Below are 13,139 nucleotides of genomic sequence, written 5' to 3' on the forward strand. Positions count from 1 at the left end.
TAAAAAGATTTCAGAAAGGATATTTCAGTCAAGAGCACAGAAGAAATGAAAGAGAAAAGGAGACATGAAGAGGCCAAGGGTTAAAAAGATGAGTATCTGGAAGCCAGAAATGGAGAATGTAATTTAGAAACAGGAGGTCAGAAACTGAGAGCAACTGTATAAATGACTACATGAATCCAGAAAACTGAAGGAACTCGTAAGATATGTGAAGGGAGGAAAGAGAATGTAGCACACGAGGGTTCTTCAAGTATCTGAAGAGATGTCGCATGAAAGAGGGAATAAACAGTCTGTGCCATTCCCAAAAAGCCACAGGGAAGTGAAACTGAGCTCAACAAGAAACACAAACTCTTCCTGAACATTAGACCCAATTCAAGCATAGGCAAGATCTCACATGCTATAGACTTTCTTTTTTTTTAAAGATTTTATTTATTTATTTGACAGACAGACATCAGAAGTAGGCAGAGAGGCAGAGGGGGGAGGGGAGCAGGCTCCCCGCAGAGCAGAGAGCCCAATGCGGGGCTCAGTCCCAAGACCCTGGGATGATGACCTGAGCCGAGGGCAGAGGCTTAACCCACTGAGCCACCCAGGAGGCCCCAGATATGCATACTTAAGTTTTAAAACAAGTATTTCTTTCTTCCAGTCGTGGAGATTTAATGACTTCAGGAGACTAAAAATCTGTCAAAATAACTCATTAGAAGTAGGAGTACAACAAATTAAGCTCCAAATTTTAAGCTTCCTATCAGTGTTTATTAGGGAAATAGTCTAAAAATTTTTTTTAGCTTACTGGTCATAACTGCTATGTGTTAGAAATGAGAGAACGTAATTCCTTGTACCAAAGACTACCAATGAACTTTAATACCTACAGAGGAAAATACTTTTCAGGAAATTTATGATATGTACTATGAACTTAAAACTTATCAAACAAACTTAATGAAGCACTGTGCTTTGAATTTAGAGTACAATAACATCATTCATAGAGCATACTTTAAAACACTTTAAAAATATTTCACAGAGCAAATTTAAGAACACTTTAAAAAATATCTTATGCCTTTCACAAGTTAAAACACATCTTAAAACACATCTTAGAAAACTAAATAACTCTATTAGAACAATTTTTTAAAAAACATTAAAATGCATAAGGTACGAAACACAGATTCTGATCAAGTACTTTTAATTTCCAGATAGTTTCACAAACATCAGATGAAAGCAATGTAATCAAATATGAGAATAGATATTTTAGTACTTGTTTTATAATTTTATTTTTGAAGCTCTCATAACATACAGTTAAAACTTAGAGAAAATGAGTTTTAGTGTCCCCACAAGCATTATCAAATCTTCATATTATACGTGTATATTCACTTAAGATTTTTTATTTTAAGAAAAAATATTAGCGATGAAGCCTATAATGCGCCCCTCTTCAATCCCATTTCTCTTCCATCCCTGTGCTTTCCCTTTAGAGACCCGTTATTCTGTGCTTTTATTGTAACTTCATTTTAAGTTCTAACCTGATTCTAAAGATCATTTATAGTTATTTTAACACCAAAAGTTATTTTTAAGAGGGAAAACTAGCAAAGACAAAGGCTAAATAAGTTGTCCAGTTTCCTCAATGATTAACTGGACAGTATCACTACCTATCTCTTAGGATGGTGCTGAAGCTTAAGACAGAGAGTGCCTGTAAAACCTTTAGTGTATCCGTCACTGAGTGCTCAACTTCCACTGTTGGCCAGGTACTATTCTAGGCACACTGTACATCAGCAGATTTAACCCTCAAGTTAAACTTATAAAGATGGTACCAACTATAATTATCTACATCAGTGGGGCAATTCTGACCTCCAGGGACAGGTGGCAATGTATGCAGACATATCTGAATGCTGCGTAGAAGGGGGACTGCTCCTGGCATTAGTCAGGCCAGGAGCATTAGAGAGGCCAGGGATGCAGCTGAACATCCTACAATGGACAGGACCGGCCCACGAAAGAGGATTATGTAGGCCGAAACATCAACAGTGCCAAGGTTGAGGGGCGCCTGGGTGGCTCAGTGGATTAAGCCGCTGCCTTCGGCTCAGGTCATGATCTCAGTGTCCTGGGATCGAGCCCCGCATCGGGCTCTTTGCTTGGCGGGAGCCTGCTTCTCTCTCTCTCTCTGCCTGACTCTCCGCCTGCTTGTGATCTCTCTCTGTGTCAAATAAATAAATAAACTCTTAAAAAAAAAACAAAAAACAAAAAACAGTGCCAAGGTTGAGAAGTCTGGATCAACATTTTCAGATACATTATCTGAAATACATACAGGTTATATAACTCATCCTAGGACAAAGGGCCTAAGTGGAGAGCCACTTACTAACAGCCTATTCTCTATCTGCTTCCTAATAAAGTTCTATCAAGAATAAAATGAGGGGCACCTGGGTGGCTCAGTGGGTTAAGCCTCTGCCCTCGGCTCAGGTCATGATCTCAGGTCCTGGGATTGAGCCCCACATCGGGCTCTCTGCTCAGCAGGGAGCCTGCTTCCCCCTCTCTCTCTGCCTGCCTCTCTGCTTATTTGTGATCTCTCTCTCTGTCAAATAAATAAATAAAATCTTTTTTAAAATTTAAAAAATAAAAAGAATAAAATGAAGTAGGGGCGCCTGGGTGGTTCAGTCGGTTAAGCATTTGACTCCTGATGTCAGATCAGGTCCTGGTCTCAGGGTTGTGAGAGGGACCTGGGCGTGGAGCCTGCTTAAGATTCTCTCTCTCCCTCTCCCTCTGCCCCTCCCCACTCTCAAGAAAAAAAAAAGAATAAAATGATGTCAATATTATTTTCTATTTATCAAGTGCAAACTACCTGACCTAAGGCAGTCTCTGCTTCATTCCAAAGTGTTAATTTTTAAATAAATATATTTAAATATAAATTCATATATATTATTTTATATTTGCAATATTTATATTTATATATTTATATATTGTATTTTATATTATGTTTATATATTTAGTATTTATTATGTTATATATTAATTTATTATATTATATTATACATTATATTATTATGAAATAAATAAATATATTTAAATATAAACAGTAAGTATTAGCTCCATGGAACAGAGAATAATGTAACCTTTACTGCTTAATGGAAATACCTGAGAACACTTTAAAGCAACTGAGACCTAAATTCCCTTGGAAATACAAAAATAAAATGTATCCTAGTAATGGTAACTCGGTTTGTTATAATCACCTCATCAAGCGGATCCACGTCTGTTTTCCGCATCTTAATGAGAACATCATATGCCTGCTGCAATGCTCTGACCTTAGGGTGAGAAACTCTCACGTGGGCCGGGAGACAGATAAACCACAAGCTGTAACAGTGACTGAAGAGGCACTTGGCCCACTGTGGTGGATTTGTGTAACATCGTTTTGCCAACTTATGAGCTGTTCTGATCTCCTAGGAAGAGAATAAATAACATATTACAGCATTTGGGACACTTGGCTGGTTTAGTCAGGACAGCATGCAACTCTTGATCTCTGGGTCATGAGTTCAAGCACCACACTGGAAGTAGAGATTACTTACAAAAAGAAAATTAAGGAAAAAAAAATCAAGGTATTTATTAAAATCCGCTAGGGTGGGGATAAAAGTGAGAAGGAAAAGAGAGAGAGGAATGTAATATAAAACCTGACTCTAACATTAAGCATTTTACAGTTTACTTTCATGAGTGATTTCCCACTTAGTGCCATATAGGGCCTTCAACATTCATCTACAGAAGCACTTTATCCTGTGCTGTAACTATTTACTGGGAAGCACATGTTTCCCAATAGACTGGAAATCCCTTAGAAATAGAGATCAGGGCCACCTGGGTGGCTCAGTGGGTTGAGGCCTCTGCTCGGCTCAGGTCATGATCCCAGGGGCCTGGGATGGAGCCCCATGTTGGGTTCTCTGCTCAGCGGGGAGCCTGCTTCCCCCTCTCTCTCTGCCTGCCTCTCTGCCTACTTATGCTGTCAAATAAATAAAATATTTTTTAAAAAATAAAAATTAAAAAAAAGAAATAGAGATCATTCATATTTATATAACATAATGGCTAATTAGTTGCCCCTCACAGAGAAGGCACTCATATGCTTGATGGATAAAAGGGTTTGAACCATTTAGAGCTTGTCAGTCCATTGATGTCATTCTTGAAAAGTGATAGTCTTTCCACCTTTCTCCCTGCCGAAAATGTTTAAGATCCCACAGGCTATTTCCTGCCAAGATTTCCACTCTATCCTCCCTCACCAATCTTTAATTCTTTCACTGACTGACTCCTTTAAAAGATATATGCCATTGCAGGCAATAGTGTGATCAAGATCACAGACTTTCTTACCCCACAGACCGGTAATTGTATTTTCTACCTCTGATTCTCATTCTCATTTGGGTGAAAAAGAGGTATCAAAACCACCTGCAGAGCTTTAATCAAACTCTATACCCCATGGGGCACGCAGGTGGCTCAATCGGTTGAGCACCTGTCTCAGGTCATGAAGTCAGGGTTGTGAAATCCAGCCCCATGTCGGGCTCCATGCTCAGCAGGTAGCCTGCTTGAGATTCTCTCTCTCCCCTCCCCTGCTTGTGCACATGCTCATGCTCTCTTCCTCTCCCTCTCAGACAAACAAATAACTCTTAAAAAACAACAACAACAACAAAAAACAGAAACTATATATACTCTTAGAAACCATAAAACCTTCCAGGTATGTCAGACTACCACTGTGTGCCTTGCACTAAAGATCCCTCTGCTGGGATGTGTTCTAAATAAAAATGTCCTAGCCCTTCATTTTTCTTATGAGCTCTATTTCCGTTACACTCGGAAGATATATTTGAAAATATAGTCACTAGTTTTTCTAAGATGGGAACGTTCTTTTCTTTTCCAGCTAGCCTGGGGGACAAAAGTTCTGGTGAACAGGAGCTTTAAAGATTTAGTAACCAGGGGCGCCTGGGTGGCTCAGCGGGTTGAGCCGCTGCCTTCGGCTCAGGTCATGAACTCCGAGTCCTTGGATCAAGCCCCCGAATCGGGCTCTCTGCTCAGCAGGGAGCCTGCTTCCTCCTCTCTCTCTCTCTGCCTGCTTGTGATCTCTCTCAATAAATCTCTCTCAAATAAATAAATAAAATCTTTAAAAAAAAAAAGATTTAGTAACCAAATTCTCCCATTGTAAAAAATGGCTTTTATTAAGCCAGTAATAGCAAAATACATATATGCTAATTTCCTTCTGACATTGAGAGAAACGTGTCCTATCTGAAATTAAGGAACACTTCAGGTTACCTCTAGCATTTGGGGGACTGTACACAAGCTGGTGACACCTGGATTAAAAACTTCATTCTGAAATTTTCCATGTTTTGTAAATCACAAATATGTAAACAATATATGCACAAAAGATGTTTCATTTTAAGTCACACCTAACCATAGGTTAACTCTTTATACCTAAATCAAATATAGTATGTCTATAAGATGTCTAACTTGTCCTAAAGTAACTCCCTTTAACTTCCTTCAAATGTAGTATTTGGCAAGATAATAACTGCGAGAGAAATCACAATGAGATACCACTTCACACACACAATGATGGCTATCATCAGAAAGACAGATAATCACAAGAATGGACAGGGACACGGTGCAACTGGAACCCTCATACACTGCCGGCAGGAATTTAAAATGGTAGAGCTATTTTGGAAAGCAGTCTTGACAGTTCCTCAACAGGTTAAAACATACAGATACCATATGACCAACAATTCTATTCTAGGCACTTACCCAAGAGAAACAAAAACACACATCCACGCCAACACTTGTACACAAATGTTCACAGCAGCACTACGCACAACAGCCAAAAGATAGGAACCACTCACGTGAACATAAATGAATAAATACAATGTGGTATATATCCATATAACGGAGGATTATTCAGCAATAAAAATAAATGAAGTACTGGCACACAGTGAAACATGGAGAAACAAAAATATCACGCTGTGTGGAAGGAACCACTCACAAAAGGCCTTTTGCTATATATTTCTGTTTATGGAATATTTATTATGAAATGCCCAGAATAGGTGAAACCATAGAGATAGAAAATAGATAAGTGGTTGCCTAGGGCTGTGGGGAATGGATGGGGGGTTAACAAGTCAGAGGTGCAGGCTTTCTGGAGTAATGAAAATGGTGAATGTGAATAAAAGCCACTGAGTAGACTTGACATGGGTGAATTGTATGGTATAGGAATGTACCTCAATAAAGTTGTTTTTTAAAAAGTGTATTTGGTTCCCCAAGATTCTCTGAAAGCATAAACATACGCATTCAAAAACTTCAGCCTCAATATTATAAAAGGGTTGCGAGACATCTCGTTTACTTAACAACCATAGAGGGTCTTCAAATAGTTGACATCGGTGATAATTCTAAACCATGGGCTGCAAATCACATACACATATTTTACATTTTAAATTAACATGTATTAGATAAAGAATATCTGACCTGTTTAGTTCTCTTAGCCATGAGTGCTGGACTGTTTGTAATGCTAGTCCCAGTAGGGTGTCTACTAAAACAAAGTTTCAACTCCTGTGGTCTGTCAAAAAGTTTAAGGTCCAGTCTTGGAAAGTATTTGTAACTAAAATAAAAAGCAAAAATAGAGCTGCTGATTTAAAATACATTAACTTTTCATATTATTCCAGAATTTAGGTGAGTATTTCTACATCTTAAATAGTACCCAATATTATTTCCCAAAATCCAGATATAGAAAAATAGTATTTTTCAAAACTATAAGGTGATGTAGTTATAAGATACACAGACTACACCTACATGGAAACTTTGGCTTCCTCCCCGCCCTGTAATTTAATTTCAACCAATCCCTGCAAAACAGAAAATCTTGATATCTTACTTGACAGAGGAATTAGTAACTTTGAACAGAAACCATGTGTTCAATAATACTTCATATTAAAAATTAACACTTAGTATACTTCGTAATTTTTTTCTTCATAACAATTTAACTTCATAATATACCTTGCAGTGGTATTTAAGGGGAAAAGAATCCATAATATTTTTATTTTAGGGCTATACCATAATTTCACCATTCTTTATTATCATTTTTAGGTTATTTCTCAATTTTTGCAATGAATAGATCTGTGTTACTTATATCTTTATGAAACTTTTGCTTAATGTCTTAGGATAATTCCCAATAACAGAGTTTGCTATAGTCAATGTTTATCAAGAGAATCAAAATTATTATAGTCACTATCAAATTATTTCAATTTCAATATTTTAATATTTCAATTATATACAGTCTATATAGTAGCATAACCTATTTTCAATCCAATAGATTAAAAATGCTTCTACTCACCATTTTGGTTTGCATTTCTTTGAATACTAGAAAAACTGAATATATTTTCATATTATTAATTATTGGAATTTCTTCTTGGAGATTGCCTACTCACTGCCTTTGGCCAATTTTCTTCTGGGAGATATGGTCTTTCCCTATTTGATTTACCTTATACATGGATGCCAATGTATAGTAATTGAACCAAAGTAAAAAAAAATTCTATAATTAACATGTGATCAAAATAACACTTAATTAAGCCACTAAATTCCAGTATATAGTCTTCATTTTTATCCAGTCTAGGTAAGATAATACATCAATTCCATATTTGTGGAAGCCAGTTACTTTATACTCCTTTTGCCTCAGAAATTGTTTTAGGAATGCAGCCTAAGTAAAAAACTATGTATATACACAAGGATATAGATAGCAAAGAACCAAGGGAAAAAAAAACCCACAAGAGATTAAACAAACCACAATAAATGCATGCAATATGGTCATTCAAAATAATATGGCACAAAAATATTTGTTAGCATGGAAAAATGTCCAGACCACTAAAGGCAGACACAGGTTACAAAGAATATGTACAATACAAACTCATACTTGTTTTAATATAGTAAATGCAAACTTGTAGGAAAGATATACATACAGTGGTTAACAGATATTAAGCTGTGTATTATCATAACAAATAAAAATCAAGTACACTTTAACTTCTTAAAAGGTTCCCATCCAAATCTTATTCTCCAAGTTTATTATTTTTATTTTGTTTTAAATCCCAGTGTACTTAACATACAGTGTTCTATTAATTTCAGGTGTGTAATACAGTGATTCAACAACTCCATACATTACCCAGTGCTCATCATGGACAAGCGCCCTCCTTAATCCCCATCACCTATTTTAATAAATAATGATTCCTGGCCCTCTACTCTTAAGTTTTCTCTGGTATCTTACTAATAAATAAGAATTTCAATCTTTATACTGACAACAAAACTCCCACACGTAGAAGAAACCTCACAGAAGTAAGCTTATTCTTCTCCAGAAATGAAGTTTTTAAAGATTAAAATATGATTAAATGTTTAGGTAAACAGTGATTTGGCTCCCCTTCCAAAAAGGCTGTCCGGTTTTTAAATTACAATACCTGATAACATCTTCATATAACATTCATCTTCATTAGTTCACTGGATTAATTTTGAAAATGGCTTTCACAAATGACTAATATACATATCTACTAATACTCACAAAAGATTAAATTGGATTACTGAAGCTGAACCCAAACAGCAATCTAAAAAAATCCCTGCTACCTGTACTTCGGGGACAGATCCTTCCCATCATCAGGGGGCGGCTCCAGCGGCATGATGAATACCGTGTGCTCACTCTTCTGGGAATCATCTAGCTCTATCAATCTGGTATCTTCGGCTGAATCAAAATCAACCTGAAAATAATTATTTTCTCCAATTAATCTGCATACAAGGAGTATCTAGTTTCTAAATTTTAAAATGTGAAAAAATACCTTGTCAGTTTTCTCTGTGCCTTTATCAGGAAACAGCTAGAAAAGAAGGAAAGAATTCCTGGTGAAAATGTCTAATGTGAATTTATTAGAGATTATCTTAAATTCTTATTTTAAAAACTATCCTTTTTTTAATACTGAGCAGATAGGAAACACTTTATATATATTTGGGGGGCCCTACACTCTCAGGTTACCATATAATATTTTTCTTATGGCTATTAGGATATCACACTATACCAATTTATTTTAAATAGGTTTTTCCATAAATCCTCTTCACAAGCAAAAAATGGCCAGTCACAAGGGGAGTCTGGCTTCTCAAATAAAAAATTTCATTGTTATTAAAACCTTGTGTTACATGTTGATATCATCTAAGCTTTCCTCTAACTGGATGATGTCAGACTATCAATTTTTAAGTAATCAAAACACTGAATAGTTTTAATCTTATCCCAGAAGTCTACATCACATTAGTATAATGGGAGAAAATCATTCAAGTCCTCTAAGGAGACTACAAACATTATGTCATAATATTCTACCTTTTTTAGATATAATCTCAAATTTTACATACTATGGCTCACATAAACAAATCAGCCCCAAGATCCACTTAGCAAAAATAAAAACTCTATTAAAAATGAGAGAAAAAAATGTGAGTCATTAATGTGAAGAATCAACTTAAACTTCCTTACAATTGGTAAGTAAAATTTTGATAGTCATACTTCCAAATGTGCTTCATTAAAATAAAAAAATATGTATTTAGCAAAACTATTTGGAAGGATTAAAACATAGGAAAAAAATGGCACATGTTGACTACCTTGCAAAAATGTAAAATGTTTAAAATGTGTAACTGAATGAAGAGAAAACAGAAACCAAAACACGAGACTCCATTACAAATAAAACTAAACTTTCTTAATGAACTACAAAATCTTATCTTACTTAGGTAAATAAAAAAGTAAGATTTAGGATTTTCAGTGAATTGTTCTTAGTATTTAACAGTTGCAACTAAAGTGAGATTCAAGAAAAATTAGCTATGTATAGTGGAAACTAGGTATCATAAAGGAAAAGTATTCTTATATTAAGCCTTGAACTGGACACCTACACACATGCACAAACCTACACTGTCCCCCTCAGATCATCTGGGCTAATAATAATGATGATTATACAGGCAGCCCAACTGTTAATGTTTTTTTCTTTAACACTTATAAATAGGACAAACTTACCTTTTCTATGCAGTCATCAAAAAATGCCAATCCAGTATCTTTATCACTTACAAAACTACATTCTTCAATGAAACGAATAAATATCTGTGTTTTGGATAAATGAGTATAGAACTTCGTATAGGTACGATCTCGACTTTTTAAAAATCCTGAAAAAAAATTATAATTAAATTCAAAATTTAAAGTGGAAGTAGATGTTAGACAAAATAGTACATATTAAACCTGTACATATTATATTATATTCTCTTTACATATATCCACATTTATAGAAGCTTTCAGTAACCATATTCTAGTAACTATCACTCTTTCTGCCTGATTCAACCATAAAAAAGTTAACTTAAACCACTAACCTTTTCACTGAAATCTGAACCTCCTATAAGGAACCTCTAGCCCTAAAGTTCTCAAACAGAAATTTCTCTTTTATACTCTGCCTAGTCTTAAGTAAGAAAGGTCATTGTCCTTATTCTGTAATGCCACCAGACAATTCCTATACTGGCTTGTAAAAAATCTCTGCTCTGCCCCTGACAGTTCGTGTGACGTGGCTACCCCACCCTTTCCCCTGCTAACTGTAGTCATCTACTGACTTCGGGGACACTCTCTTTCATTCACTGAAGCCTAGGGCACATAATTCCAACTTCTCTTCAATTCCTACCATTACCATTCTTCAACATCCATAAGCATAAACCACCTAATATTTTAACGAATTCTTAAGGCCTTGAATGTTAATGACCTATGGTCTAGCCCACCTCCGTCACCAACTTCTACACAGTCACACACTCCCTGGACCTTTCTTAATGGCATTCGAAACAATTCTGCCTCCTGAATCTAATTACATATTAGATATAATTTGCTTACTTAAGTACTTCTACCAGGCATGGGGTGGGGACTCTTTGAAATCCACAATCATTCATAACCTTTTACTTTCTACCTAACCCTCCTGTCTTCACTTCTCTCCTTATCCAGTATTAATTCCAAGTCCAAGTGCATCATTTCAATTACTTTTTTGTCTACACTCTCAATTCTTATGTTCTTTTGTCTTTTTTGTCAAACTCACCCAGTAAACCTTAGCCCTGGAAGACTGTATTGCCTGTTTTCTCTAGATCTATACCCGTTTGGCTGAGTACAACCTGAAAGAGGAAAAAAACCAATTCTACAACTAGGCTGGCCAGAACCACTTATACCTTCATTCCTGACTAGCAACCCTATTAAATTTCTGGAATCAATGTAATTTCCCTTTACCATGTTTTCACAACTATTTCCAATTGTTTTTAAAGATTTTATTTATTATTTGACAGAGATCACAAGTAGGCAGAGAGGCAGGCAGAGAGAGAGGAGGAAGCAGGCTCCCCGCTGAGCAGAGAACCTGATGCAGGGCTCCATCCCAGGACCCTGGGATCATGACCAGAGCCGAAGGCAGAGGCTTTAACCCACTGAGCCACCCAGGCACCCCTATTTCCAATTTTTTAATTCTCTCCTATCATGTTCTCTCCCCCATCTCTAATGATCACACCTTATACTGCAGAGAAAATGAAAATCATTAAGAGAATTGCCACCATTTTCTCACTACAAAAATCTATGGCTTTCCACAGCTATCAGTTACTCCTTCCCTCTTTCTACAATGGCTATGTCCCTCTTATCTAAGGCCAGGCCCACCATATGAGCCTGGGATTCCAGCCCTTTCAGTGTTCTCAGGACAATTTTCCATCTCAAGTCTCTCATTTTAAAAAAACTTTCCTTAAAAAAATAATCAGATCCTTCCCCTTTCTGCTATTTCCCTTCTCAATAAATGGCATGGCCATCCATCCACTTGGTTGACAAAGACAAAAATTTCGAAGTTGCTCTTGACATCCCCATCTTATATCCCATATTCAGTCTACCTCCTAAAACACATCACTCTTCTACTCATACTACTGTTAATTAAACCAGGTCACTTCCATAAGCACATGGACCAATGGGATAACCAACTAAGTAGTAGATCATACTTTGGATGCCTCCAGTTCAATCTCTGCAAAGAAGGCGAAGAAAAAAATGTTTTATTACTTCATCTTTTAAAAATGCGCCTGTGTGGCTCAGTGGGTTAAAGCTTCTGCCTTCGGCTCAGGTCATGATCCCAGGGTCCTGGAATCGAGCCCGACATCAGGCTGTCTCCTTGGAGGGAGCCTGCTAATTCCTCTCTCTCTCTGTCGAATAAATAAATAAAATCTTCAAAAAATTATAAAAAATAAAATAAAAATGCAAATCTGATCCTATTACCTACTTAAAGATTCTTCACTGGCTTCCAATTACTCTTAAAGACAGAAACCTTTCACTGGTCCTAAAAGATCCTACATGTTTTGGCTCACATCCACCATTTTCAAGCATGGTTTTTGAGCCACTTTTCCCTCCAGCCTTTCTTTGGTGCACAAGCTGTGGTCCTCACTCTAACCCCTTGAGATACTAATTAGTTGAGAAATGCTTAAGTAAAATAGAAATAAATTATTCTTCACAAGTAGTAACAAAAAGTCTTTTTTCTTCTCCTAGTGGATCCAGGCGATGATCAGCAAAGGCTAATAAAAATAATTTAATGGGGGCGCCTGGGTGGCTCAGTGGGTTAAAGCCTCTGCCTTGGGCGCCTACGTGGCTCAGCGGGTTGAGCCTCTGCCTTCAGCTCAGGTCATGGTCTCGGGGTCCTGGGATCGAGCCCAGCATTGGGCTCTCTGCTCGGTAAGGAGCCTGATTCCCTTCCTCTCTCTCTCTGCCTGCTTGTGATCTCTGTCTGTCTGTCAAATAAATAAATAAAATCTTTAAAAAAAAAAAAAAAAGCCTCTGCCTCCAGCTCAGGTCATGATCTCAGGGTCCTGGCATCGAACCCTGCATCGGGCTCTCTGCTCAGCAGGGAGCCTGCTTCCTTCTCTCTCTCTTTCTGCCTCTCTGCCTATTTGTGATCTCTGTCTGTCAAATAAATAAATAAATAAAATATTAAAAAAAAAATTTAATGAAAGACTGATGGCGGGGGGTGGGGGCACGTGGGTGGCTCAGTTGCTAAGTGCCTGCCTCAGGCTCGGGTCATGATCCCAGGGCTCTGGGATCAAGCCCCACGTCGGGCTCCCTGCTTGGTGGGAAACCTGTCCTCCCTCTCCCACTCCCCCTGTCTGTGTTCCTTC

The 13,139-nt window shown here is 37.1% G+C and overlaps 1 protein-coding gene across 3 annotated transcripts in view; it reads right to left on the reverse strand.

The window, feature by feature from the left end:
* The window catches only part of DENND4C (DENN domain containing 4C), a 137,868-nt gene that overhangs the window by 46,555 nt on the left and 78,174 nt on the right, over positions 1 to 13,139 (reverse strand). For all 3 annotated transcript variants that reach the window (XM_044265601.1, XM_044265600.1, XM_044265599.1), the window contains exons 13-17: positions 10,000 to 10,145; positions 8,789 to 8,824; positions 8,580 to 8,710; positions 6,444 to 6,576; positions 3,203 to 3,409 (exon numbers count right to left, since the gene is read on the reverse strand). In XM_044265601.1, the coding sequence (XP_044121536.1) occupies positions 3,203 to 3,409; positions 6,444 to 6,576; positions 8,580 to 8,710; positions 8,789 to 8,824; positions 10,000 to 10,145 (653 nt within the window). The remainder of the gene's footprint in view (positions 1 to 3,202; positions 3,410 to 6,443; positions 6,577 to 8,579; positions 8,711 to 8,788; positions 8,825 to 9,999; positions 10,146 to 13,139) is intronic.

This window comes from Neovison vison, chromosome 9, assembly GCF_020171115.1.
Source record: "Neovison vison isolate M4711 chromosome 9, ASM_NN_V1, whole genome shotgun sequence".
Lineage (NCBI taxonomy): Eukaryota > Metazoa > Chordata > Mammalia > Carnivora > Mustelidae > Neogale > Neogale vison.